This window comes from Sturnira hondurensis, unplaced genomic scaffold, assembly GCF_014824575.4.
Source record: "Sturnira hondurensis isolate 20B ecotype Veracruz unplaced genomic scaffold, ASM1482457v3 Scaffold0007208, whole genome shotgun sequence".
NCBI classification, from domain to species: Eukaryota; Metazoa; Chordata; class Mammalia; order Chiroptera; family Phyllostomidae; genus Sturnira; species Sturnira hondurensis.
In genome coordinates, this window is record NW_028079839.1 from 5,601,369 (window position 1) to 5,623,697 (window position 22,329).

Sequence of the window (22,329 nt, forward strand, 5' to 3'; positions counted from 1 at the left end):
AGTGGGGCAGAGAGGGAGAGACAGGCAGGCGGCAGCTGCAGGCAGCAGGCCTTTCCACACCGTGTCCACCTGCCAGGCTCCTCGACGCCCTGAAGGCACTTCTGCACTGGCCCTCGGGCACGGGGTGGACTGGGGCCAGTGTGTGTTAAAACCTTGCTTGCAGGGTTCTGGATGGTGGTCAGAGCCCTGGGAAGCCCCTCCGTTTGGCAGAGGCCCCAGCACCCTCTGTCCGCCCAGGACACAGCCCCTGAGGCTGCAGCCCCAGGCCGGGAGCCCCAGTCCCGGTTCTGTTCCAGGGCCACCCCATCTTCCGTTTGCTACACACACTGCACAGAGGGGCCCTGGGCAGGCCTTGCTGGCTGCGGGCTGAGCCGGGCAGGAGGCTCAGGGCTGTGAGGCCGGCACAAGTCCCGGCCGGCTGGGCCCGAGGAGGGCAGCCAGCAGAGGCTGGAGCAGGGAGGCCTGGGGAGCGTGTGCCTCTCAGCCAAGAGCCAGGGCCCCCGGGGACAGGCACAAGGGAGCCTGGGTGTGGGTGAGGCAAATGGTGGCCAGTGTGGGGATAGCGTAGATGGGCATGGGGCTGGACACCTGTGCAGAGAGCAGTCGGCGCCTCTGAGGGACAGGTGACAGCTGGCCTCTGCAGGGATGTGCTGTGGGGACAGGTGTGCTTCTCAGGAGTGGGGGGAGGCAGGGCCAGTCCCCGCAGATGCCCAGTCCAGCAGCACCGGTCTGCATGCTGAGTCCCAGGGAGGAGCCAGAAAAGGTCAGCGTCCCAGACTCCCGCAGGTGGGGTGGCCGAGGGGAGGAGGCTGAGACAGAGCAGCCGAGAGACACCTGTGCACAGCGTCCCCGCTGCCCGAGACAGAGACGTGAACCTCCCAAGGCTTGAGGCCCCGCTGAGGTTCTGCACCCTTATCAGGGGCTTTGCTCCATCTGGGGGGCTTCAGAAGAGCAAGCCTCCTGGGAGCTCACTTCTGACTGTCCGACAGGGACAGGCCACCCATTGGCAGCATGAGAGCAGCTGATGCTGGCAAAGGGACACACACCTGGGCCCACTCCGTGCCCCGGAGCAGCCATTCTCGTGGGGCGGGAGCCAAAGAGGGGCGAGCAGCCCAGATGGGGAGGGAGCAGAACCCCAGAGAGGCTGTGGACACCCACAAGGGCAACCCCAGAGCAGTGAGGGCAAGTTCACTGGGGTGGGGGGCCTGGCGCATCACCTGCCTGGGGTGTCTCCAGGACTTCGTGGCCCCCCACCCCCACTGAGGAAACAGAGCAGGACCTCGTCACGGGGGGAAGCAGCCCACTGCAGCTGTGGGAAGGGCAGAGTCCGTGGGTGAGTCCGAGGCAGCGGACAAAGCACGTGGGCCCCCCTACAGGGAACACAGGGTCTCCACAGGAGAGTCGAACACGGGGCCTAGACCTGGGAGGTTCCAGACTCGGCTCAGGACAGACAGGCAGCACGGCCGGCGGCGCCCTACCTGGAAGGCCTGGCGGGCTTCGGACAGAAGCAGCCGCGCTGGCTGGCACAGGTCCATCTCCAGCAGAACTTCAGCCTTGAGGGTCCACAGCTGTGGAAGGGACGTGCCGTCCAGGCCTCTCCCGGTCTCTGCATTCATCCGCAAAACCTGCAGCACGCCAGCCCCACCGCCTCTGAGGGCGGGTCTGCGCCGATGCCCACGCCCCACTTTCCTCCTGGGCCCCTGTCTCTGCTCACCCGACCAGGCGGCCACCAGCTGTGCCAGAGTCGGTCTGGGCTGCCCTCCCCCCTCCCACCTGTGCTCCCCAGCTCTCCCCTGAACAAGCGGTACTCCAGCCGGCGCGGGACAAGGCACTGAGCTCCTCCTGCGAGTCAGCCAGACCACGAGGGACCCCCTCAGCCCTGGGTACCGGTCACACCCGGAGCTGTCCTGCCAGGGCCAGGCTGGCCCCGTGCCTCCAAGTCTCCGAGTGCTGACTGGGGGCCCAAGCTGGGGTCCAAGTGGGCCCCCACACACGGACAGGTGCTCTCTGATGCTGGAGCACAGTGGCTAGGGAGGGTGCTTCCATTCCGGGGAGCCCCCAGAAGGGGTGCCCGCCGAGTTCAAGGGAGCGCAGGGCAGTGGCCAGACAGATGGTATGCTCTGGCTGCGGGGGCCCCGCCCCTCTCCGCGCCAGCCCGTCTGTCTTCTCCGCATCACTGTTCAGGCCCCTGCTGCACCCTTTCTGGGGTGGTCCGCAGCCCCGCCCTCCCCGGGGACTTCCAGGGCCCACGGAGGGGACACCGAGGAGGGTTTTGGGTGCAGTGTAGTGGAGACAAGTCCCAGGTCCCCGGTGGTGGCTGCAGCCCTGTCCCCACCCGCCGGGCAGGAAGCAGGGGCTCCGGCAGAGCGCAGTACCTGGTCCTGCGCTGTGAGCGGCCTCGTCTCGGCGGGCACCCCGGTGCTCGAGGGCTTGCTCAGGGCCCCTAAACTTTCTTCTACCAGCAGCTCCCTGCTTCTCTCCTTTCTCAGGGCAATTTCTTTCCTGTAGCTAATGTGATTAAAATAGGCAACATGCTAAAGAAGAAATACAGTGGCCAGGAAATACCTGGAAAGTAAAATAACGATGAGAGGCCTCTGTACACTCGTGTGTTTGCAAAGGTTAGAAAGGCCCCAGGACATGGCAGCACATGGGACTCCCCCGTTCACGCCTCAGGCTCTCCCCCCACCCAGGACTGCAGGCCCACACACCCCCTGTGCACCTGGCCCTCCAACCTGGGCTGGGCTGGTCCAGACTCAGGTCCACCCACCGAGCCAGCCCCAGGCTTCCCCTCAGGCCACCTCCCCTCCACCACCTGCTCCCCTTCTCCCCAAAAGTTCTCAGTCCTTGGAGAGCCCTCCCCCACCCCGGACGTGCCACTCACAGGTGGGTCAATAAAACGATGAACCGCAGCCCCAGCACAGCCCCCCGGCCCCCGGCTCCCCGAGCACCGGACCCCGGGACCCTCCCAACGTCCCACTGCCTGGCCATGCTGAGCAAGGGGGCCTGGGGCTGGGAGGGGACGCAGCCCAGAGCAGAGCCACACGCTCTTCCTTCGCTCTGAGCTGGAACCGCTGCACCAAGTCCCACCCACCAGGCTCCCGGCCGCAGGACGCCTGCGCCGGCGCCGTGCATACCTGGCCTGCTCCCCCTCCGCGATGTAGGCCTGGCCCACCTCGTCCTCGTGGAAAGCAGCCGCGTCTCCCAACTTCAGATCAGAACAGACCAGGGCGAGCCTGCGGAAGATGGGATGACAAGGGGCGCAGGCTGTCACACGGGGCACCCCAGGCCATCAGGCTGCACTGCACCCAGGGCGCTGGGGGGGGGGGCGGTAAATGATGGTGAGCAGATAAAGGAAGGTGTGACCGGATGACCTTTTCAATGACCTTTCCAGCTAAGCGACGTGGCTGGGGAAAAACACCAGGCAGCTCCGCCGAATTTCAGGCAGAAAAAGCCAGTCACGTCCATTCATAGAGCTGATGATCCCTGAGTCCCAGGGCCACGCCCCAGCCACCGTCTCCACCATTTAATTCTCGTGAAAAGTGATTTTTAAAAGTTCATCGAAGTGCAGCTGACAGGCGATGCTGCGTTCGGGGTGGGTGCGCACCTTGGTGACGTGACCCCCCACGGAGTCACAGGGCAGCCGCCTGTCACCCCGCAAGGCTGCTGTGCCGTCTGCAAGGATTCGAAGCCCGCAGAAAAGCCACGCGAGCCCCCCGAGAAATCTGTCTTCCCTGGAGATAAGGACGGCGCACCAACCGGAGGTGGTAGAGGTCTTTGAGGCTCCCGCTGTCCACCACGCAGGCCGAGATCAGGGCGCCCAGCTGCAGCATCGGGACCGTGAGCTCACGCAGGGACAGCTTCTGCAGGGCCACGACCAGCCGGTCCAGGTAGTACAGCGTGTACGTCTGCGCAGCACAGGGCAGGCAGGCAGGAGGGGGGGCGGCTGCGCCACCAGCCCCCAGGGCCTTCCCCAGGGAGCTCTGCCCCCCGCCACCTGCATCTGGGACTGAGTGACGCGCCCTCTGTCTCGGACAGTCACTGCTCACCCCCAGGGCTCCAGTACAGTCACAGATTCTCGGAAGAAATAATCCATTTATGAATTTATGCAACTGAATGTTTTTGTTTCATTTTTCCACTAAAAACTACCAGTCCATTAAAAGTAGAATTTTCCCTGGCTGGTGTGGTTCAGTGGATTGAGTGCAGGCCTGTGAACCAAAGGGTCAACGGTTCAATTCCCAGTCAGGGCACATGCCTGGGTTGCAGGCCAGGTCCCCAGTGGGGGCCATGTGAGAGGCCACCACACATTGATGTTTCTCTCCCTCTTTCTCCTTCCCTTCCTCTCTGTCTAAATATAAATAAGTAAAATCTTTAAAAAATAAAAATAAATCCAGGGACAACTATAAAGGACACAGGGGGAAACCAAGGGGGGGTGGAAGCAAGGGAGGGAGGTGGGTTTGGCTGGGGTGGGGGGGAAATGCAGACAACTATAATTGAGCAACAATAAAATAATTTTTTAAAATAAAAATTAAAGTAGAATTTATTTGTAGGCACATGCAACTAGTATTTCTTATAACCTTCTTTATTTTTTTAAAAATTACTCTTCAGTGGAAAATTGGAAAAGTTGGATGAACTATTTTAAAAATCTGCCTAAAAGCACCGAAGAGTAGGTGAGGCCGAGGGAGGGTCCTGGGCTGGGACCTGGCGAGCGGGGGCGCACCTGCCACCGGCTGTCGGCCTATGAAAGAGGCGGCCAGAGGCTGGAGGGTGCTTCTGGCTCTGTCTGTGGGGGAGGCCCGCAGAGCGGAGTGTCTGGCTGGGTCCCCTCGGGGCTGCCCTGGGGCGGGGCTCTCAGGAGGCGCAACCCCAGCCCTCGGAGTCTGGGTGGCCTGGAGGGACTAGTAACTGGGGGCTCCTGGTAAGGCTGCTTGAGAAAAGGCAGACACCTCTGCAGACGCCCCACACACTGAACATTCACGAGGGCATTAAGAACATTACGCCAAAATTTTTAAAATTTGTATTAGATGGAAACACCTGAGAAAAACACAACCGGCCGAGGCAGTTCCAAGAACAGAAACGGGGAGAGCTCTGCAACTATTCCATGACCGGGGTTCGTAATTTGAGACCTTCCCAGATGAAGAAGACCCAGCCCAGAAGGCCGACCTGGAGATTCATGCAAACCCCGCGGACAAGTCCTGGGCAAGTCCTCCCCAAACGTAGTAGAGAGGGGCACTGCCCAGGGGACCAAACGCAGCCTCGGGGAAGCAGCCAGGACCCAGGGAGCGCAGCTGGCAGCCCGAGGCCCCCTCGGCTGACTCACCGGCCTCTGGATGCTGGAGGCGTTGACGGTGAAGTCGCTCCTGTCCTGTTTGAACATGGCTGTCACCTCTTCTGGGCAGAAGTAGGAAGCCCAGGCCTCCACACTCTCTGGGACTTCCCCCGGCTCTCTGCTGAGGACCGGGGTTTGGGGCTGTGGGGCAGGAGCGCAGCGTTTGGGGTTGAAGGGAGCAGGCAGCGAGCTGGAACGAGGGGCTCCGGCCGCTCCTGTGTCCCCTGTGCCCCAGGCCCTGAGCCTGCTGTCCCAGAGCCACACCCGTGGCCACATCCGAAACTTGCTGGGATGTCACTGCCTGGAGATGTCCGCACACTGTGCTTTCTGCCCCTGCACCGGAGCCCCCAGGGCCTCCAGCCACCGCATAGCCCTGAGCAGCGCTCTCCAGGCTTCTGAGCGCAGGCGAGAGCCCAGCTCTGGGGGCTGTGCGGCTGGGACAGCAGGCAGACTGCAGGGGGAGCGCGGCAGGGAGGACTCGCCAGAGCTCAGTGAGAGGTCATTGTGCGGCTGGCCCCACGTGGTGGCCAGGCTGAGGCTGCCTCTCCTGCCCCCCCACACCCAGGACCCAGATGTGCCTGCCGGGCACCTTCCAGGGCCTTTGACCTGTGACTTGCTCTGGCGTTTGACAGCCTCCAGGAAGAGGCCAGACATCTCCCCAACTGCCGTTACCCCCCAGCACTGTGTGTGAGAGGGAGAGCAGGAGGGAGGAGAAATCACAGCCCCCATTTTACAGAAGAGGAAACTGAGGCACAGGCACCCCAGGCCTATGGGTGCTGAGCAGGGGCCACACTGTGCGGCCCGTCTGGGCCCTCCCCCTTCACTGTCCCGCCTGCACCTCTGGGAGGGGCGCATTACCTGCTTCAGGTCTTTGCCCTTCTCTCTGTCCTTGTCCTTGACCTTCTCCTTGTCCTTGTCCTTGACCTTCTCCTTCTCTTTTTTAGGCAACAACAATTGGGAACTAGCTGCTGCTGGAAGTTTACTTTCTGAAATGGATTTTCCTGCCGTCGTTAGCGACACCTGGGACATGAAATGGATACCTGCAGTGTCAGGAACAGATGCGAGTCCCCACCGTCCCCCCAGACACTGAGAGCCCAGGGGCAGGCCGGCGACCCAACAGCTCTGAGCAGCAACCCTCTGTCCATTCATCTGCTGTGGCCACACCCGAAAGCCGGCCAGGCCATGGTGGCGGCAGTGTCCTGGGGGTGGGACACTCAGACTGGGGCCTGGCAGGGACACAGGGTAAGGGTGACCCTCAAGGAGGGCTTCACAGGGAGTGAGTGTCCTGAAGGGCCTTCCTGAGTCCTGGGGGCGGGGGGGTCCTTCCCACTCTTCCTATGGCCAGGGGCCCGGGGCCACTGTCCTGGAGCACTAGGCCACCAGGAGCTGCCAGGAAGGGGGCTGTGAGGAGGTGGTGGGAAGGGGCGGAGGGAGCCCAACAGGGGACGGGGGGAGAAGATTCTGGAAGCCCAGCAGCAGGGCTGATGGTGGTCAGAAGGACACTGGCTTCAGCCACTGTCCACGCTACACGCAGGGGCGAGGGCAACCCTGGGGGGTGGGTCTCAGAGAGGAGGGGCCACCTGGAGGCAGCAGCGCTGGCGGGGACAGCTCGGACAGGGACGCATGGCTGCCCTGAAGATGCCATGCACGTCTCGAGTCTCTAGAGGGTCCCGGGAAGCAAATGAACGGAGCCATGGTCTGGACCCGGGAGGAGCGGAGCCCCGCTGAGCCCCGCCTGGCCCCACCTGCCAGATGCGCCGGAAGGCCGCGTACGCCAGGAGGCAGTAGTCCTGGTAGTTGGCGGCGCTGGGGGACGCAGTCAGGGCCAGCAGGACGTGGGCTCGGGCCAGGGCCTCCAGCTGCCTGACGCTGCACAGCTTCTCCAAGGAGACCATCCCCTCGTCCGCAGACGCCGGCCGCTCCGGGTCGGCCCCCTCGGGTGAGTGCCCCCCTGGAGCAGGGAGGGGGAGCTGCTGGGGTCTGTGGCTCTGGGGCCGCTGTTGGGGGTGGGGGGGGTGGAACGCCCTCCCCGTGTCGCCCAGATGGGGGCTGGACATCCGTCCAGGGGGCGCGTCACATGGCTCCAGTCCACGCAGACAGGGGGCACCCCTGCCGGGCACCCGCACCCACAGGCCAGGTCAAGGCAGCCTCCATGCTGGAGCCCAGCTGGGGCTCTGTCACTTGGCCTGGCTGCAGCCACAGCAGGGACCCTGGGGGGCTGTCCCAGCCTGTTACTGAAGTCAGGACCCAGGACAGGAGCCCCGCAGTGGCCACATGTCCCCCTTGGCCACTCGGCAGAGAGCGGCATCTGCGCATTGGGATCACCGCCCCTCACACCTGCCCGTCTGCAGGTGGGGGCCCGGGACCCACTCCTCACCTGCCCAAGGCCCTGGGGTCCTAGGAAGGCCCTGAGACCCGCGGCTGGCAGGGGCTCCAGGCCAGTGGCAGGGGAGGACGGCTGACCAGGCCAGAGCCAGCTGAGCTCTGCTGAGCCTCCCAGAGCCACCTGTCCTCCCTCCTTCTGCCCAGTGGCCTCCCGGCGGAAGCACAGAGCCCCCTCCACCCCCAGCCCCCAGAAGCCTGGCTGGTTTCCTCTGAAAGGCTTGTCAGGACCTCTGCCTCCCCAGACCAGGCGAGCTAAGCACCTGTGGTCTTTAAACTCCCCCAAACTGCAGCAACAGTGGGGCCACCCAGGGCCCCCACAACTGGCACCCGCTCAACCGGGCCCTGCCTGAGCCCAAACCAAGCCCTTCTGTGGCCTGCACACACCGTCCCGCCACCGAGACGGCTCCCCGGACCAGAGCAGGCCGCTGAGAGGCACTGTGCCCAGAACCCCTCCCAGCCACTGGCTCACCTGCCGGCTCCGGGGCCTCCCTGGCAGGTGTCATCGCCAGCACGATGTCAATGGCCCAGTTCAGGTGGAAGGCCACGTCTTCGATGGAGAACTGCCGGTGATACAGCCACTCCCCAAACTCCATGATGTAGTCCACCTTCTGCCACTCGCTCTCGGGCTTCTTTGGGACGGAACAGCAGGAGGTGGACGGGCTGCTGCTTCGAGTCCTGCCCAGCTCCCCGAGGTCGGCAGCGCACGGCGGTTGCACTGCTTCACTTCCCAGAGCACACACTCTCGCCTGCACTCGCCCTGGCGAGCCCCCTTCACCGGGCTCGTCGCACCCCCTCCGCACATCGCCGCCACCCGCCCGGCTGCAGCGAGACTGGTGCCCGGCACAGCCTCTGCAGGCCTCCTGCTCCGTGGGCAGGCCTGCCAGCCCGGCCGGCCCTCCCAGGCCCCTCGAGCCCTGCCCGCCAGGCTGGGCAGGCTCCAAGGCCTCACTGGCCTCCATGGGCTCTGTCATCACCCTCTCTGCTCTGGTCCCCGGCACAGGGACAAGTGGGCCTGCGAGGCCCTGCCCAGGGGCTCTGTGGTAAACAGGCACAGGGCCAGGCCTGGCCGAGCCCAGCCGTCTGGGATGGAGCTGCCAGCCCTTCCCTGGTCCCACCCCCAGCCTTCACCCCACAGCTCATGAGAGCAGGGTGGGAAGGAGGGGCAGGGGCGTGACTGGGGAATGCCGGGCTGAAGCAGGGGAGACGGAAGGCCGGGCGGGGGCAGCGGGACAGGCGGGGTGGGAGTGGAGTCTGGAGGGAGACCCGGCTGTGAGGAGGAGGGGCGCAAGGTAGCCACAGCTCAGGACACTGGTTGAGGTCACAAAGGCAGGGACAGGCACAGTAGGAGTGACGCTGAACGGTGGGGACCTGGCGGGAAGAGAGGAGGGCCCTCGGGTGCCCGACAAGGTGGCGGTGGCCTGGACAAGAGAAGCAGGAGGGGACACAGGCCAGAGCCCTGTGGGGTCTGGAGAGACTGGCCCCAGGGGCAGCAGGCCCCACGTGTGGAGCTGTGGAGCCAGCCCGGCCTCCTGGCAGTGCAGGAAAGGCCTCAGAGTGGACTCAGGAGCCCGTAGCCGGGCAGGGAGCAGACTGGCCAGTCTCCCACCAGCGGCGGCTTCCCAGCTCCAACACTGTGGGCACAGGCAGTGGCAGAAGAACCAGACAAGTGACAAGTGACATCAGCAAGGAAGAGGAGAAGTGGAGACGGAGCCCGCAGAGCGAGAGGAGGAGCTCATGGAGGTGCGTGAAGAGGGAGGGGCCTGTGCACAGGCGCAGGCTGGACTCTGCGCGGAGGCACCCGTGACCAAACTCCAACACTGACAGTCGGCACAGACACTTCCCCCAGAGACAGGTGGCCGACGGCGGGGAAGGACGCGGGTCGTGCCGTCCAGGGAGGGCCAGTCAGACGACTGCGCGGGCTGCACCGGGCAGCTGCAGGACAGCCCCTACCCGAGGATCAGGGAGCTGCAGCCCCGGCCCCGCGGTGGACAGGTCGGATCCCTGGGCTTGGACGTCGGGAATGCAAAGCGGCACGCCCGCGGAGGGGCAGCCCGGCAGCCCTCCAAGTTCACACCGAGCCGCCCTGTGACCCGGCAGCCCCACCCCTAGGAGCACCAGTCCTCGCAAAAGAGTGTCCCGTCTCAGCCGCGTAAGGACACCGGGTCCAGGCCGGACCGCAGGTGCGACGACGGTCCATCGGCTGACGTGACGCCGAAGGGTTCCTGCCGCCCAGCGACCCTGCGGCCATGACCGTGTGGCCCCAGCACAGCGCAGCCCGTGCATGTGTGTGATGACGCTGCCCGCTGTACAAAGTGCAGCCCCTGCAACTGTGCACCGGATGTGGCGCTGGGCCCTGACAATGAACGGCCGGGTCGCAGGTGGGTGCGCTGGCCATTTGGAAGGGTTTGCCGCCCCTGCCACGCGCCCCGTCTTGTGGGCCCATGGCTCTCCGTGGCGCCGTTTTCCCTGGGTTTCCTCGCGCGCTGCACGGGTCGGCAGCTCAATGGCGCTTAGCGCCCCCGTCTGCAAGACTCGTACCCGGACAAAACCGCCCACTGACGCGTCTCCCAGGACACGTCCCCGTGGGGAGGCGGCTCGTGACCCAGACGGAGGTCCACAGCGGCTGAAGACAGAAACAGCACCAGTGCCGGTCACCAGCACGTCGGTCCCCACGGCAGCACGACTCAGCCATGGAAGGGCCACAGGACTGGCACACCGCCACACCACGAGCCCGGAACCCGTGCTCAGGGGAAAGAGCTGGTCGCAAAGGACACGTCTCGTCTGATGTGTCTGAGTGAAAGCCCGGATCACACAAACCCGCAGAGACGCAGAGCGGGCGGGGCGGGGCCTGCAGCTGGGGCGGGGCGGGGCCTGCAGCTGGGGCGGGCGGGGCCTGAGAGGCCAGGGCGCTGAGTGTTGGCTGTGCGGCCCTGAGGCTTCATTCACTATGGCGCGTGCTGTGCCGGTGAGAGGGACGGACCACAGAGGACAGGGACGGGGGTCTGCAGGGACTGGGGGCCTCTGCAAACAACCGTGATGGCTGCCTCCTCCAGCGGGGACCCCTCAGCTCTCTGTGGCCGATCCTCACCGCCTGGTCCCGGGGAGCCCGGCAAGGCCATCCCCATGGGAGGACTTGGTCTCTGGTGCCAGGAGAAGGGACCCAGGCCTCTGCACGGACCCCGAGGCGTGAACCACACAGAAACAGCAGAGGCTGTGTGGGACCCACGGCGTCCTGACCGCAGTTGGGGGGCCCCAGCTCCACACTCGGCACCTGCTCCCGGAGGAGCGCTCTGCTGAGCAGAGAACCTTCCGGGCACCCGTGTGCGGCCTGTCTTTGGGCCGACTTCTTGGTCCTGAGGCAAGTCCCACCTGCTCTCGAGTCACTCAAGGTGCCCACCCTTGCCCTGCCGCCCCACCTCCCTCCCCCAAGTGTACCCAGAGGCACCTCTGTCGGCTTCTTGGGGGATGTCAGGAAGGACGTCATCCTCAGATCCCAGAACCCAGAGGCGGCAGGGCATCCGTCCTCCACGGCCCTTGGGGCCTCGGCACCCCCTGCCCACCCCCGCAGGGCCCAGGCGCAGGCTCCGACACACGCACACCCGCCCCTCTGGCTGAGAAGAGTGCCGTCCGCTGCCCTTGACCCGGGAAGGAAGAAACGCTTGACCCTGCTCTGCCACCCCTGGGGCGGCTGGGGCGCACCTGTAAGGCTTGGATTGCGTTCTGGTAGCAGGTCAGCTCCCCATAGACGTTCTTCGAGTTCAAGGCCAGGCGGTGCCACATGTGGGCCACGTAGTCTTCACTCTCGTCCTTGAACTTCTGCATCTCCATGGTGAAGTCCAGGCCAAGCTTGGCCTTCACAAGGACCATGTGCTTGAAAATCAAGCTGTAGAAAAGCAAAAGGCAATTTACTTTCTGAGCTGATGACAAAGTTCAAATCTGTGTGATTCGCCCAGAACTGAAATATTTGTCCATTTTTCTGCTTACAAAGACACAACAAAACCTGGACTTGTTGGAACCTGACTTCCGTGGGACTTTGTGCTGTGGCCGAATTTCACATCTTACTTCTTAATTGATATTTGTGTGTGTGTGTGTGTGCCGTAACCACCCCCGAGCGACCTGTGTTGGATTCTTCGCGGGGACGTCACCAGAGAAGGGGCAGTGGGGGTAGCCCAGGCCAGGAACCCAGAGAAGATGCGGGGGCGGCGGGCAGCCCAGGGGCTCGGCGCACTCACAGGCGGTGTGCCGTCCTCGGCAGCACCTGCACGGCCTCCTCCAGCGCCTTCAGGCCGCCCTCCCAGTCGCCCTGGTCCGCGTGGCAGTGGAACAGCACGCCGTAGAGCGCAGCGCGCAGAGACAGGTCGTCCTCGGCCCCTGTGGGGACAGGGCTCAGGGCAGGGGGCAGGGGCAGCAGCCCCCCCCCCCAACACCCCAGCCGAGGATGACCCCGATGCCAGCGGAGCCTCAGGAGAAAGGAGGGAGAAAGCTGGGGGCAGTCGCTCCACGGACCCCAGGGGCCCCGGTGGGCTCTGCCACACCTCGCCGCCGGGTCAGAGGGGCGTTTTCCCACCATTCTCACTTTCACGGGTCTGAACTGTGCCTCTTGGGTCTATGAGTGTCCAGGAAATAACCTTCCCACACAATCTCCGCCAAGCTCTCCTCCACTTTCTGCTTTCCCCCTGGAATCTGAGTGTTAAAACTACGACACCGTTTAACCTGTGTGACTGTTTTCCGGCACTCGGAGCCACGTAGGTGGGCTGCGGCTCTGTCCCACGGGGCCCACGGGGCTGGCTGTCCACCGCGGCTCCTGTGTGGCCAGACGCTCGCGGCCACCTGCCCCTCTCTCTGCAGCTGTGCCGCTGAGGGAGCCACTGGTGTTCAGTGCTCACCTGAGTGTCTGCCTGCACCCGCCCGCTCCCTCCAAATCGGGTTTGCGTCTCTAAGTGAGACTGCCGTCCTGGGGGGACCGCGGCTCCAACCCCAGCGCTCACACCCCAAGCACACACGGAGCTCTTCCATCAACTGCACGGTGAATTTCTAGTAGATAATCATTCCCGTACTTTAAACATGAATTCTAAAATTGTATTTTTTTAGGAGCATGTCTCTACCTTCTTACAGAAGAATACGACTTGCCACCAGAAAAACCTAGAGGCCACTTTTAGGGCAGTCGGGAGACTGGGGAGGACCCAAGTGGCCCTGGACAAGAGGACCCTTGGGCCTTGGTTCCTTGAGCACAGGTCCCCTGAAAGGCACTCACAGTGCCCACCACACCCTGGAGGCTGAGCGGCTGTCCCTGGGCTTTCTCTCGTGATCGCGCTGGGCTGGCACAGGTGGGCACGGGCTGCAAGCACAGCACACCCCCCCCCCACGCTGCACTCTGCCCCCGGTCCACACACCTGGGAGGAAAGAGCCTTCTGAGGCGCCTCCACCCTGGAAGTCCGAAGTCGGCCACTGGTGCAGGAGCAGCACGCTCCCTGTGTCCTGCAGCAGAGAGACGAGACACGCCTGAAGACGGCCATGCTTTCTCCCACCGTCTGTGCTGCACTTGGCTGAGAGTCCAATCACCGTAACACCTCAGACACACTGAGTCACATTCCCCCCGTGAGACAAGGCCGTCCAGTGGGGGGGTCAGTGCCGCGAGAGCACAGCGGGCCACCCCCTGTCCACAGCGTCCTCGGTGGCCGCAGCACCGAGGAACGTCCACCACTTTGTGTCCTCGAGTCCAAGCACAGGAGGAGAAGTGCAGGGACGCAGCGAAGGCCGTGCCCAGAGGGGGCGCCCCTGGGAGCGGCTCCACCACTTCCTTCCACCGGCGGGAATGAGGAGAAGCACGAACAAACCCCAGGCAGCAGAGCAAAGGGATCAGTGACGGTTAGAGAAGAGAGAAAAATACGAAGAAAGTCAATGAAACCACAAGCTGGCTCTTTGAAAAAAGATCAACAAAACGGACACGTTTTTAGCTAGACTGACCAAGAGAAAAAGAAAAGACCAAACAACGAAAACCAAACAGAAGGTGAGAACTTTCCTGCCCGGCCCAGGGAGGCAAAAGGGCTGCAAGAGAAACCCACCACCAACCACGCGCCAACAAATTCAATAGCTTAGGAGAAATGGAAAAATCCCCCAGACACAGAAGACGCCTGAGCTGACCTGGGACAGAGACTCTCTCTCTGGGCAACCCTCTGACGCGCCTGCGCGGAGGCGGTGAGCGGGACCTGGCGCCCAGTCTCGCCACTGTCGCTCACCGCAGACAGAGGTTCCAGCCAGAGTGTGAGACCACACAGACCCGAGCCCATGGAGGGCACTCGACTGTGGCCATCTTTGAAGAAATGGAAACCGAAACCCCAGCGAGGCGCCACTTCCAGCCTCTGGATCGGCTGCGGCCTCAGAGGTGGAAAACAACGGCCGTTGGCGGAACTCGGGGAAGCGGGGGCCCTGGCACCGCTAGTGGGAATGGACAAGGGGCAGCCGCAGTGGGGACAGCCTGGGGGTTCGCGCCAAGGTTGACCTCAGAGCCCCACAGAGCCCAGCGGCTCCATCCCGGGGCAGGGGCCCCAAGGCCCCCACAGCAGGGCCTGGACTTGCCCACTGTGGGCACCAAGCAGGGTGCGCCCCGGGCGGGCAGGTCCCGTGGGGTCTGTGCACCTTGGAACGCCACCCTCCAGCCCTGAGGAGGGCGACACCAACCCAGACTCCATCTGGGAGGGGACGTGGGGGCACTGTGCTCAGTGAGTGAGGCTGAGTGTTGGGGACAGTCCTTCCACCAATATGCTGGGGACAGGGTGGGGTGGGAGGGTGTCGGCTAGGTGAGACCGGCCCAGCCCAGCAGGGGCCTCGCTCGGCAGCTTCTGTGGATTTTCCCCGAGCTGATTTGGCAGTCCTGCCCCCCTCCCCTCCCCTCTGCTCTCCTTCTGGAGCTTTCCAGGCAGGGGCAGGGTTCTCTCAGAGGGGCAGGCGAGGAGAGAAGGGTGGGGGAGGGGAGGTCAGAGCACTGAGCTCAGCCAGGAGCCGCCCGTCCCATCCGTCCCTCCTCTGCAGAGTTCCAAGGGGTCAGTCTGTCCGTGGGGCCGGGAAGCCAGCCCTGCCACACCTGCTTTTTGGCCTCCACCTGGTTGATGACGGTGACAATCCTCTGAATGGAGCTCTTGGCCTTCTTCCTGCTGGCCGAGGAGGACAGCAGCGGGAGCTGGCTGTTCCAGTAGTGCCGGGCGGCCAGCATCACCAGGGCGCTGCTCTGCGCGATGCCTCCGAACCTGGGAAGGGCCCGCCCGCCCCAGCCAGCTGCAGACCCCGGGCAGCCGCGCCTCCTGGGCCCTCGAAGGGCGGCGGGGACGGGGCCCAGCGCTGCAGGGTGTGCTCCTGGGCGTCCCTGCTGGGCGCCCCGTGCGGCAGACACCCCCCAGGGCCCCACCCTTGTCACGGGCCCCACCCTTGTCACGGGCTCCCGGGGGGCCGGCCTCTGAGACAGGCCCCACCACGAGACAGGCTCTGCGTTCCAGGGCGCCACCGCCGCCAAATCCCCGCACACAACACGCGCCCCAGACACGCGCCACGCTGACTGACCTCACACTCTCCGTGAAGGCCTTGGCGGCCACCAGGCGCAGCTGCTTCCGCCCCTTCAGGTTCTCCACGATGCTCCGGCCCTGGACGCAGGCGGCGGCGCTCAGCGCTTCTGCGGCCAGCTGCTGCTGGACCCTGCGGGTACAGCACCCTCAGCGCGCAGCCCGGGAGGGCCGGGGCTGTTGTGCAGGAAGGTGAGCCAGCCCCGGGCGCCCAGAGCGGCCTCCTGAGAGCACCCCCACCCCCAGAACCACCAGGCACCAGCACCTGGCATCTTTTATGTTACTTTACTCTTGTTGAGAGGACGTCTATTAAAGCAAAGGACAGTGGACAGAGGAAGGCTCAGGACAGAAGCAGCAACAGCAGAGAGCCCAGGCGGGCTGCTCTGGCTCTCTGGGCACTCAGAGAAAAGGGGCCCTGGAGGCAGACAGGTTTGGGGGTGCAGCCTGGGGTGAGCTGCCGCTGCGCCCCTGGTTGCAAGTATCATGGGTCCCTTAGAGCCTAAGACCCCTGCTGGGGGAGACAAGGGGGAGGGCAGGGCGAGCGCCCCAGAATCTCCTGACATCTTCCGAGACTGACTTTGTGGAGCAGCACAGGCCCCTGGGAAACCCGGCAGTCGCCCGCGCTCAGTGCTGGGCTGTCCCCCTGGGCGCCGTGTCCAGGACAGCAGGTAGTCCCCACTCCCTAGGCGTTGGCTAGGCTGGCTCCCTGAGAGGAAGCGGAGCCCACAGCTCCAGGTGCACGAGTGCTTGGCTTGCGCTTCCTGGACCCCTGACCACGCCGCTGTCAAGGGGACGGACGGTTGGGATGCTTGTGTCCTTGCTGACTCGACCTGCTGTGCCCGTGAGAGGCCCTGTGTCCCCGACCTGACGCCTCAGTGCAGGGACGACCTGCCCCACCTTTGGCCTTCCAAAGCGTCTTCCCAGTGCCTGCCAGGTCCTGGTTTCACGTCCAGTGGGACACACTGCACTTTGGCCTCCACCTCGACACAGGGATGGATGAGGCTCCGCCCCTCACCTTCCCACTGTCCGGCGAGCCCCTGGTCTCCTTCCCAGGGCACTTTCCAGCGTCCCGTCCGACCTCCCTGCCTGCAGATCGTGTGCACCTTCTTGCCCGAGTCTTCCTAGCATTGCCCAAGGGGCCAAGGCACAGATCACCGGCTGCCCTCGCTCACTCGATCCACTTCGACCCACAGGCCATGCGAGAACCAATGACAAACTTCCCCGAGTCTCCTCCCCACCCTTGGCATCGCACGCCTCCCTTCTGTGTCTGCTTGTGACCTGCGAGAGCACGTGGTTCTTTTTTTTTTTTAAAGATCTTATTTATTTATCTTTAGAGGGGAAGGAGAGAGGGAGAGAAACAACAATGTATGGTTGCCTTTCGTGCGTCCCCTGCTGGGAATTGGCCTGCAGGGAACTGGCCTGCAACCCAAGCATGTGCCCTGACTGAGAATCGAACCGGGATCATCTGAGTCACAGGCCCGAGCTCAATCCACTGAGCTACACCAGCCAGGGCGAGAGCACGTGGTTCTTGTTTCAAACAGGCCGACGCCCTCATCAGCGCTGGTATGTGACGGCCAAGCCCGGTCACGGCCAAGTTCTCCTCACGGCCGGAGCCGCCCTTGCCCGGCATCACTCCTTCAGCGTCTCCCGTCCTGTGGTCCGTCCGCTGGGGCAGGATCCTCTCAGTGCCAGCGAATCGGAAGATGTCTTGATTTTGCTATCATTTTTGCAGGCCTTGCTCGGTGGGCAGAGGGTCTAGATTGATGAGGTTCCTCTTTTTGCCCGGGGCAGGTCCGAGGCCCTGCCACTGTCATCCTGCGTGGAATGTGTCCTGCTCCCTCTCCCGTCCCCCTCTGGGTGTGGCCTAGGCCATCCCGCCACAAGGGGGACCGGCTGGGTTTTCTCCGAGTTGCTCCTGCTGCCCCTTCCTTGAAAATGCTGCATCTCGGGTTGCTTTGGATCCAGTTGGAAAACTTCTTGGCTGCTCCCCTCTCCGGCCTCTGTCCCCCTGGTGGTCCCCCAGCGCCCTGGCTGTCTGCTCTTCGTGCTTCCACTTCGACAACCTGTGAGCCACGCTCCCCTGGAGTCATTTCCATGACAGAGACGTCAAACTTTTCGGTCCTGGAATCTCCACTCAGCCCTTTATTAGGGTTTTCGCTTGTTGAAAGTCCCGCCTACTCACTGATTTGTCCTCTAACACAAGTCACTCTGCATTCAGGGCGGCGGCAGTCTCAAGGACACTGTGTTGTGATGGGGTGTGCCAGCTGGTTTTCTCCTGACACGGTCTGACTCCCACCCCAGCTCTGCCACCTGCCAGCTGGGTGACTCGGCTGCCACCTCAGTTTGCCCGGCTGCCGTGTGGGGACAGCCATTCGGAGGAATAAATGAGGTGAGGTGTGAAGAGAGCCTTGAGGGCGCCAGTCTGTGCCCCAAGCACGTCCGAGGCCCCGGCCACGTGAGCTGGTGAGATTGACTTCCAGGAAGTAGGTTCAGGCCCTGGCCGGTGTGGCTCAGTGGATTGAGTGCTACCCTGTGAACCAAAGGGCTGCCGGTTCGATTCCCAGTCAGGGCACAGGCCTGGGTTGCAGGCCAGGTCCCCAGTGGGGTGAGCGTGAAACATCAACCACAGATTGATGTTTCTCTCCCTGTTTCTCCCTCCCTTTCTCTCTCTCTAAAAGTAAATAAATAAAGTCTTTTTAAAAAGGAAATAGGTTCAGGAAGTTAGCTGAAGAGAACCTCAAGGAGAACAACGTCTACCACAGAAATATTTATATTCGCAACAGGTTTTTAAAAGCCTCACCTTCAAAAACAGAGGATAGAGTCAGCACAGGTACTGATCGTCTGGATGGAGCCTGTGAGCCTGAGCAAACTCAGAAACGCAAAGGGCCTGGGGGCCCCCCTGGGCCGTCCCGGGACCTGGGGCAGCGGCAGCCCCTGCATCCCTCAGGCCAAGAGTGGGGCAGGAGAGGACGTAATCAAATCGCCCTTTAATTTCGTTCTAACGTATGTAGGGCATTTTCTGCCTTCTCAGAATCACAGTTAGCACGGCTGTTGGGGAGGGCCAGGGGCCCGTGAGCCCCCTCCGCCGCGGTGCCCCACACTTGCTGCTCCTGAGGCTCCAGCGGCCTCAGAGCCCTGCCGAGCCTGGCTCTCCGGGGGCCTGGGGGCAGCGCAGCCCCAGCTGACAGAGCCAGCAGGCAGAGGCTGCCGGCAGCTGGACGGGGCTGCTGGGGGTGCACAGACCGAGAGGGGGCCTGGCCAGGAGCTGGTGCTCCCTCCCCATAACCTCTGCACGGGCCCCTGCACACTGATGCGTGACTACAGCATTCTCCAAGGCCCTCCTGATCTTGGGGGAGACGGGGAGGTGGCTACATCACCGGATGCAGAAGTCAGGAGCCAGGGAGGCAACTCACGGACTGAACTGCCGCAGGCACCGAGCGCCCAGCTGCAGGGCCTTCTTCGAGCACGCCATGGTCGTCTCGTGGTCGCGGGCCGCGTAGGCAAAGTGGCCCAGGCGGGCCAGGGTCTGCAGCTCCACCAGGGGCTCCGCCCAGCTGCACGCCGAGGCCATCTTCACCAGCTGCACAGGGCCGAGGCGGACGCTCAGTGCAGGTGTCCAGCCCCTTCCCCTGGCCCTCAGCGCCGGGCACTGTCCGCTGGTGGCCGTGGGCCAGGGAGTTAGGTCATCCCAGACAGACCTGACTGGGAAAGGCCCTCCCCCGGGGCAAAGCCAGGAAGGCTGAGTGACCACGTCACCAGTCAAAAACCTAGGCCCAGCCTCTGGCTCAGGGTCAGCTGCTGGGTGACAGGTACCCCAGGCCCACACGCCTGTGTGCCCCCAGGGACATCCTGCCCTGAGCGAGGCCACTGAGGGGGCTGGCGAGCTGCTGTACGGAACCGCACCAAGGGGCCCTGAGGGGACGGCAGGTGCAGTGAGGAGGCTGTGCCCTCTGCCCCGGACCTGCCTCTGCACGCCCCAGCTGGAACAAGCGGCCTCAGGCTGCAGGGCTCTGCCCAGCCGCCCCCAGCATGCTGAGCGCCAGGACGAGCGGCAGTACCCACCTGGGCCAGGGGCGGCACCGTGAAGTCCATGAGGCCCAGCCCGTTGCAGGAGTACATCTCCAGAGCGACGAGGACTCTGGTCACAGAGCTGACGTCCTCGCTGGTGCTCTGGGGACGGGGAGCAGAGAGTGTCCATGAGCCCGAGGGCCCCGGCAGGGCTGGGACATGGGGACTTGACTCCTGTGAAATGCCTGTGCTGTGCTGGTAGCGGGGCCCTTTGTGTAAAAGTCTGTCTCCTGGGGACCATCGAGCGGCAGGGGGCCCAGCGGCCAGACGACTGGGCTGACCCGGCTGCCGGCAGAGGGCGGGCGCCAGGAGAGCCGGGCGGCCCGGCCAGGTGCTGCCCTGCATGTTGGCAGGCCCGAGGGGCGGGGCCAGGCGGGGGCCCAGACCCACCAGTCACACCTGCTCGTCCACACCCAGCCGGGACCCGATCTGCTGCTGCAGCAGCTGCTTGGCCTTCACCCAGGTGGCGATGAGCTGCTGCCGGGCCTCGGTGGGCACCGTGTCCTCGGGCACCGTCCCGTTGGTCAGGCTCAGGGCGAACTCGCAGACCTGAAACGGAGGTGTGCTTGTCCCGAATAGAGAGGCCTGAGTCACTGACCACAAGTAGCCAGGCTCTCACGCAGACGAAGTGGCGGCTGAGCCACGGGCCAGCCTGGGTCGGTCCTGGCGCAGGCTGGGTGCAGCGATGGCCGAGGCCAAGGTGTGCAGCCCGGCCTCCCGCACCCTCAGCCCTGCACCTGCCAGACCCGGGCAGCGGCATGGCAGACCCCCGCGCTTCCTCTCCGAGGGTGCCGCCCACCCTCCTCAAGTGCAGGTCGACTGCAGGTTCCAGCTGGCCCCCTGAGCCATCGAGGGACTTGCTTTCTTCCACGTTCACTGAGCCTCTTCCGACCACAGCTGGGCAGTGGGTCCTCAAACGCTTCCCAGCCCCTGCCAAGACCGCCGATCTCCCCCCTCGTCAGAGAAGGCCACAGCAACGTCCACCTCTGCCGGGAAGCTGCTCCCGTGGGCTCACAGCTCCCCCCACCCCCCGCGCACACCGTCAGTGTGAGGACGAGTCCGCGAGCTGACGTGGGGCTGCCCTCCCCTTGCCCTGCGGGATGCCTGCTCCCCGACACCGCACCCTCGCTTTCAGAGGGATGCACGTCCCCCGGCCATCAGCGTCCACTTCCCTACAGCTGGACCAGCGGCCCATTTCACCGCCGCTGCTGCTGGCCCCGCCCGCACGACTGTGCCAAGCAGCAGCGAGCAGGCCCGGCAGGCCCGGCAGGCTGTACCTCCACGGCGGTTCTGACTTCGGAGGCGGCTTCGGAGTCCAGGGGGCTGTGAAATGCGCTGGGCCGCACGGGCTTCCTCAGTTTCTCGGGCGTCTGGGCTGGGATCCGGCTGATGATGAGGCCGCGAGCCAGAGCGTTGCAGAGCGTGACCAGCAGGACGGGGTCGCTGGAACACAGGGCGTCGGCTGGTGAGGCACGCACGTCCTCCGGGACCCAATGGAAGGGTGGCTGCCCAGCCCTCAGCACCGCCTGTGGGCGCCATTCCCAGGCATCGGGGGAGGACGCTGGCTGTGATGAGCCTGCTGTGGTGACACTCTGTCTCCGTCCCAGGGGACTTCACACTGAGAGGGTGAAGCTGGCCACGTGGGCTGGACAGGAAGGCCCATCAGGCCACGGTGCCCTGCTGGCGCATCCAGCAGGCCCTGGGCCGTGGCGAGAGAATTGCCACCCGTTACCAGAACGAAGGCATTTATACCAGCAGCCTCCTGTTTCTCGCCAGCAAGGTCACGGTGCCAGAGTGTTTACATTGGTCACCAGCGACCCCCAGGCGCTGAGGCTCAGGGACTCAGCTGACCCCTGTCTACAGCAGAATCCAGCAGGACGGCAGCTGTGAGCAGGGCCCAGGTCCGGCAGCCCCTCCAGGCGCCAACGGCAGAGGGGACGGCCATCCTCTCCACGACCCCTGACTTAAAACACTGCCCCGTCATACATTGCTACATTCTGAGTCATTCTCAAACTTCTGCTTCGGCATCCAATGCAAATACTTAAATGTTAGTGCTCAGACTAAAAGCCGAAACAGAGAAAACACAAGGAGAGTTTTAAAGTTCTGTCCTGCTTAGATAAAACCGTGACCAACTTGAAGTTGTCAGATTTCCAGTGTCAGTGGCTGGGGCACTGGCTTCTCACTAGGTCCCAACCGGACCAGAAAGCACAGGGACTGACTTCCGACGCCTGCCCCACACCCCAGAGAGGGGGTTGCTCCCATCCCCTGTCTCCCTCAGTGACTCAGGGACCCACAAGCCCCTCCCACCTTCATTCCGTCTGCTCCCACGCTGGGCTCATCGATCGCCACACACCGCCTCAGAGAGGGTGGGTGCCTGGCTCAGGGCGCACAGCCAGTAGAGGGGGCCCTGGGATCAAAAGAGCAGCCCTCCGTGCGTCCCCCAGGCTTCTCCTCGGCCTGTCCCCTCCAGGCACCAGCTGATGGCAGGCCCGCCCCTCCCTGGAAGGACAGCACTGCAGAAGGGGGACCCACCCGTTGTGGCCGGTGGCCTGGACGATGCTCAGGAGGCGATACAAGGCGTCCACCAGCTCCTTCTGCCGCCCAGCTGCGATGAGGTGGTGGTTGTGGTTCAGGACGTAGACGACTGCGTTCTGCACAATCCAAGCCTCCTGCATCTCCTGCCCGATCTCCGCCGAGCGCAGCCAGCTGCTCATGGCGTACTGTGACAGGCTCTCCACCCAGGTCCTGCAGGGCACACGGGCCCGCTCTCCCTGGTCTCCAGGCCTTTCCCAGCCCGTGGCACCGATGCAAGCCTGAAGTCTGCCCAGGGCACTACTGCACGACCCGGGCCACTGGCCACGCCCCTCCTCAAGGATGCCAGACCTGCCCAGCTCCCCCCGTCTCCCCAGGGACATTCCTCTGTCACACGTGAAGATCAGACCCTCTCACTCTGTCCCTGGTCGGCAAACCTCCCAGGCCTCCGCGTCTGAGGAC

General features: G+C 64.0%; 1 protein-coding gene across 2 annotated transcripts in view; it reads right to left on the reverse strand.

The window, feature by feature from the left end:
- The window catches only part of CFAP46 (cilia and flagella associated protein 46), a 56,626-nt gene that overhangs the window by 18,721 nt on the left and 15,576 nt on the right, over positions 1–22,329 (reverse strand). For both annotated transcript variants that reach the window (XM_037051251.1, XM_037051250.1), the window contains exons 18-35: positions 21,868–22,080; positions 20,613–20,778; positions 19,735–19,884; positions 19,330–19,437; positions 18,681–18,847; positions 15,269–15,400; positions 14,796–14,958; positions 13,105–13,189; positions 11,944–12,082; positions 11,411–11,594; positions 8,181–8,340; positions 7,072–7,277; positions 6,185–6,346; positions 5,318–5,467; positions 3,757–3,905; positions 3,135–3,233; positions 2,376–2,508; positions 1,479–1,625 (exon numbers count right to left, since the gene is read on the reverse strand). In XM_037051251.1, the coding sequence (XP_036907146.1) occupies positions 1,479–1,625; positions 2,376–2,508; positions 3,135–3,233; positions 3,757–3,905; positions 5,318–5,467; positions 6,185–6,346; positions 7,072–7,277; positions 8,181–8,340; positions 11,411–11,594; positions 11,944–12,082; positions 13,105–13,189; positions 14,796–14,958; positions 15,269–15,400; positions 18,681–18,847; positions 19,330–19,437; positions 19,735–19,884; positions 20,613–20,778; positions 21,868–22,080 (2,713 nt within the window). The remainder of the gene's footprint in view (positions 1–1,478; positions 1,626–2,375; positions 2,509–3,134; positions 3,234–3,756; positions 3,906–5,317; positions 5,468–6,184; positions 6,347–7,071; positions 7,278–8,180; positions 8,341–11,410; positions 11,595–11,943; positions 12,083–13,104; positions 13,190–14,795; positions 14,959–15,268; positions 15,401–18,680; positions 18,848–19,329; positions 19,438–19,734; positions 19,885–20,612; positions 20,779–21,867; positions 22,081–22,329) is intronic.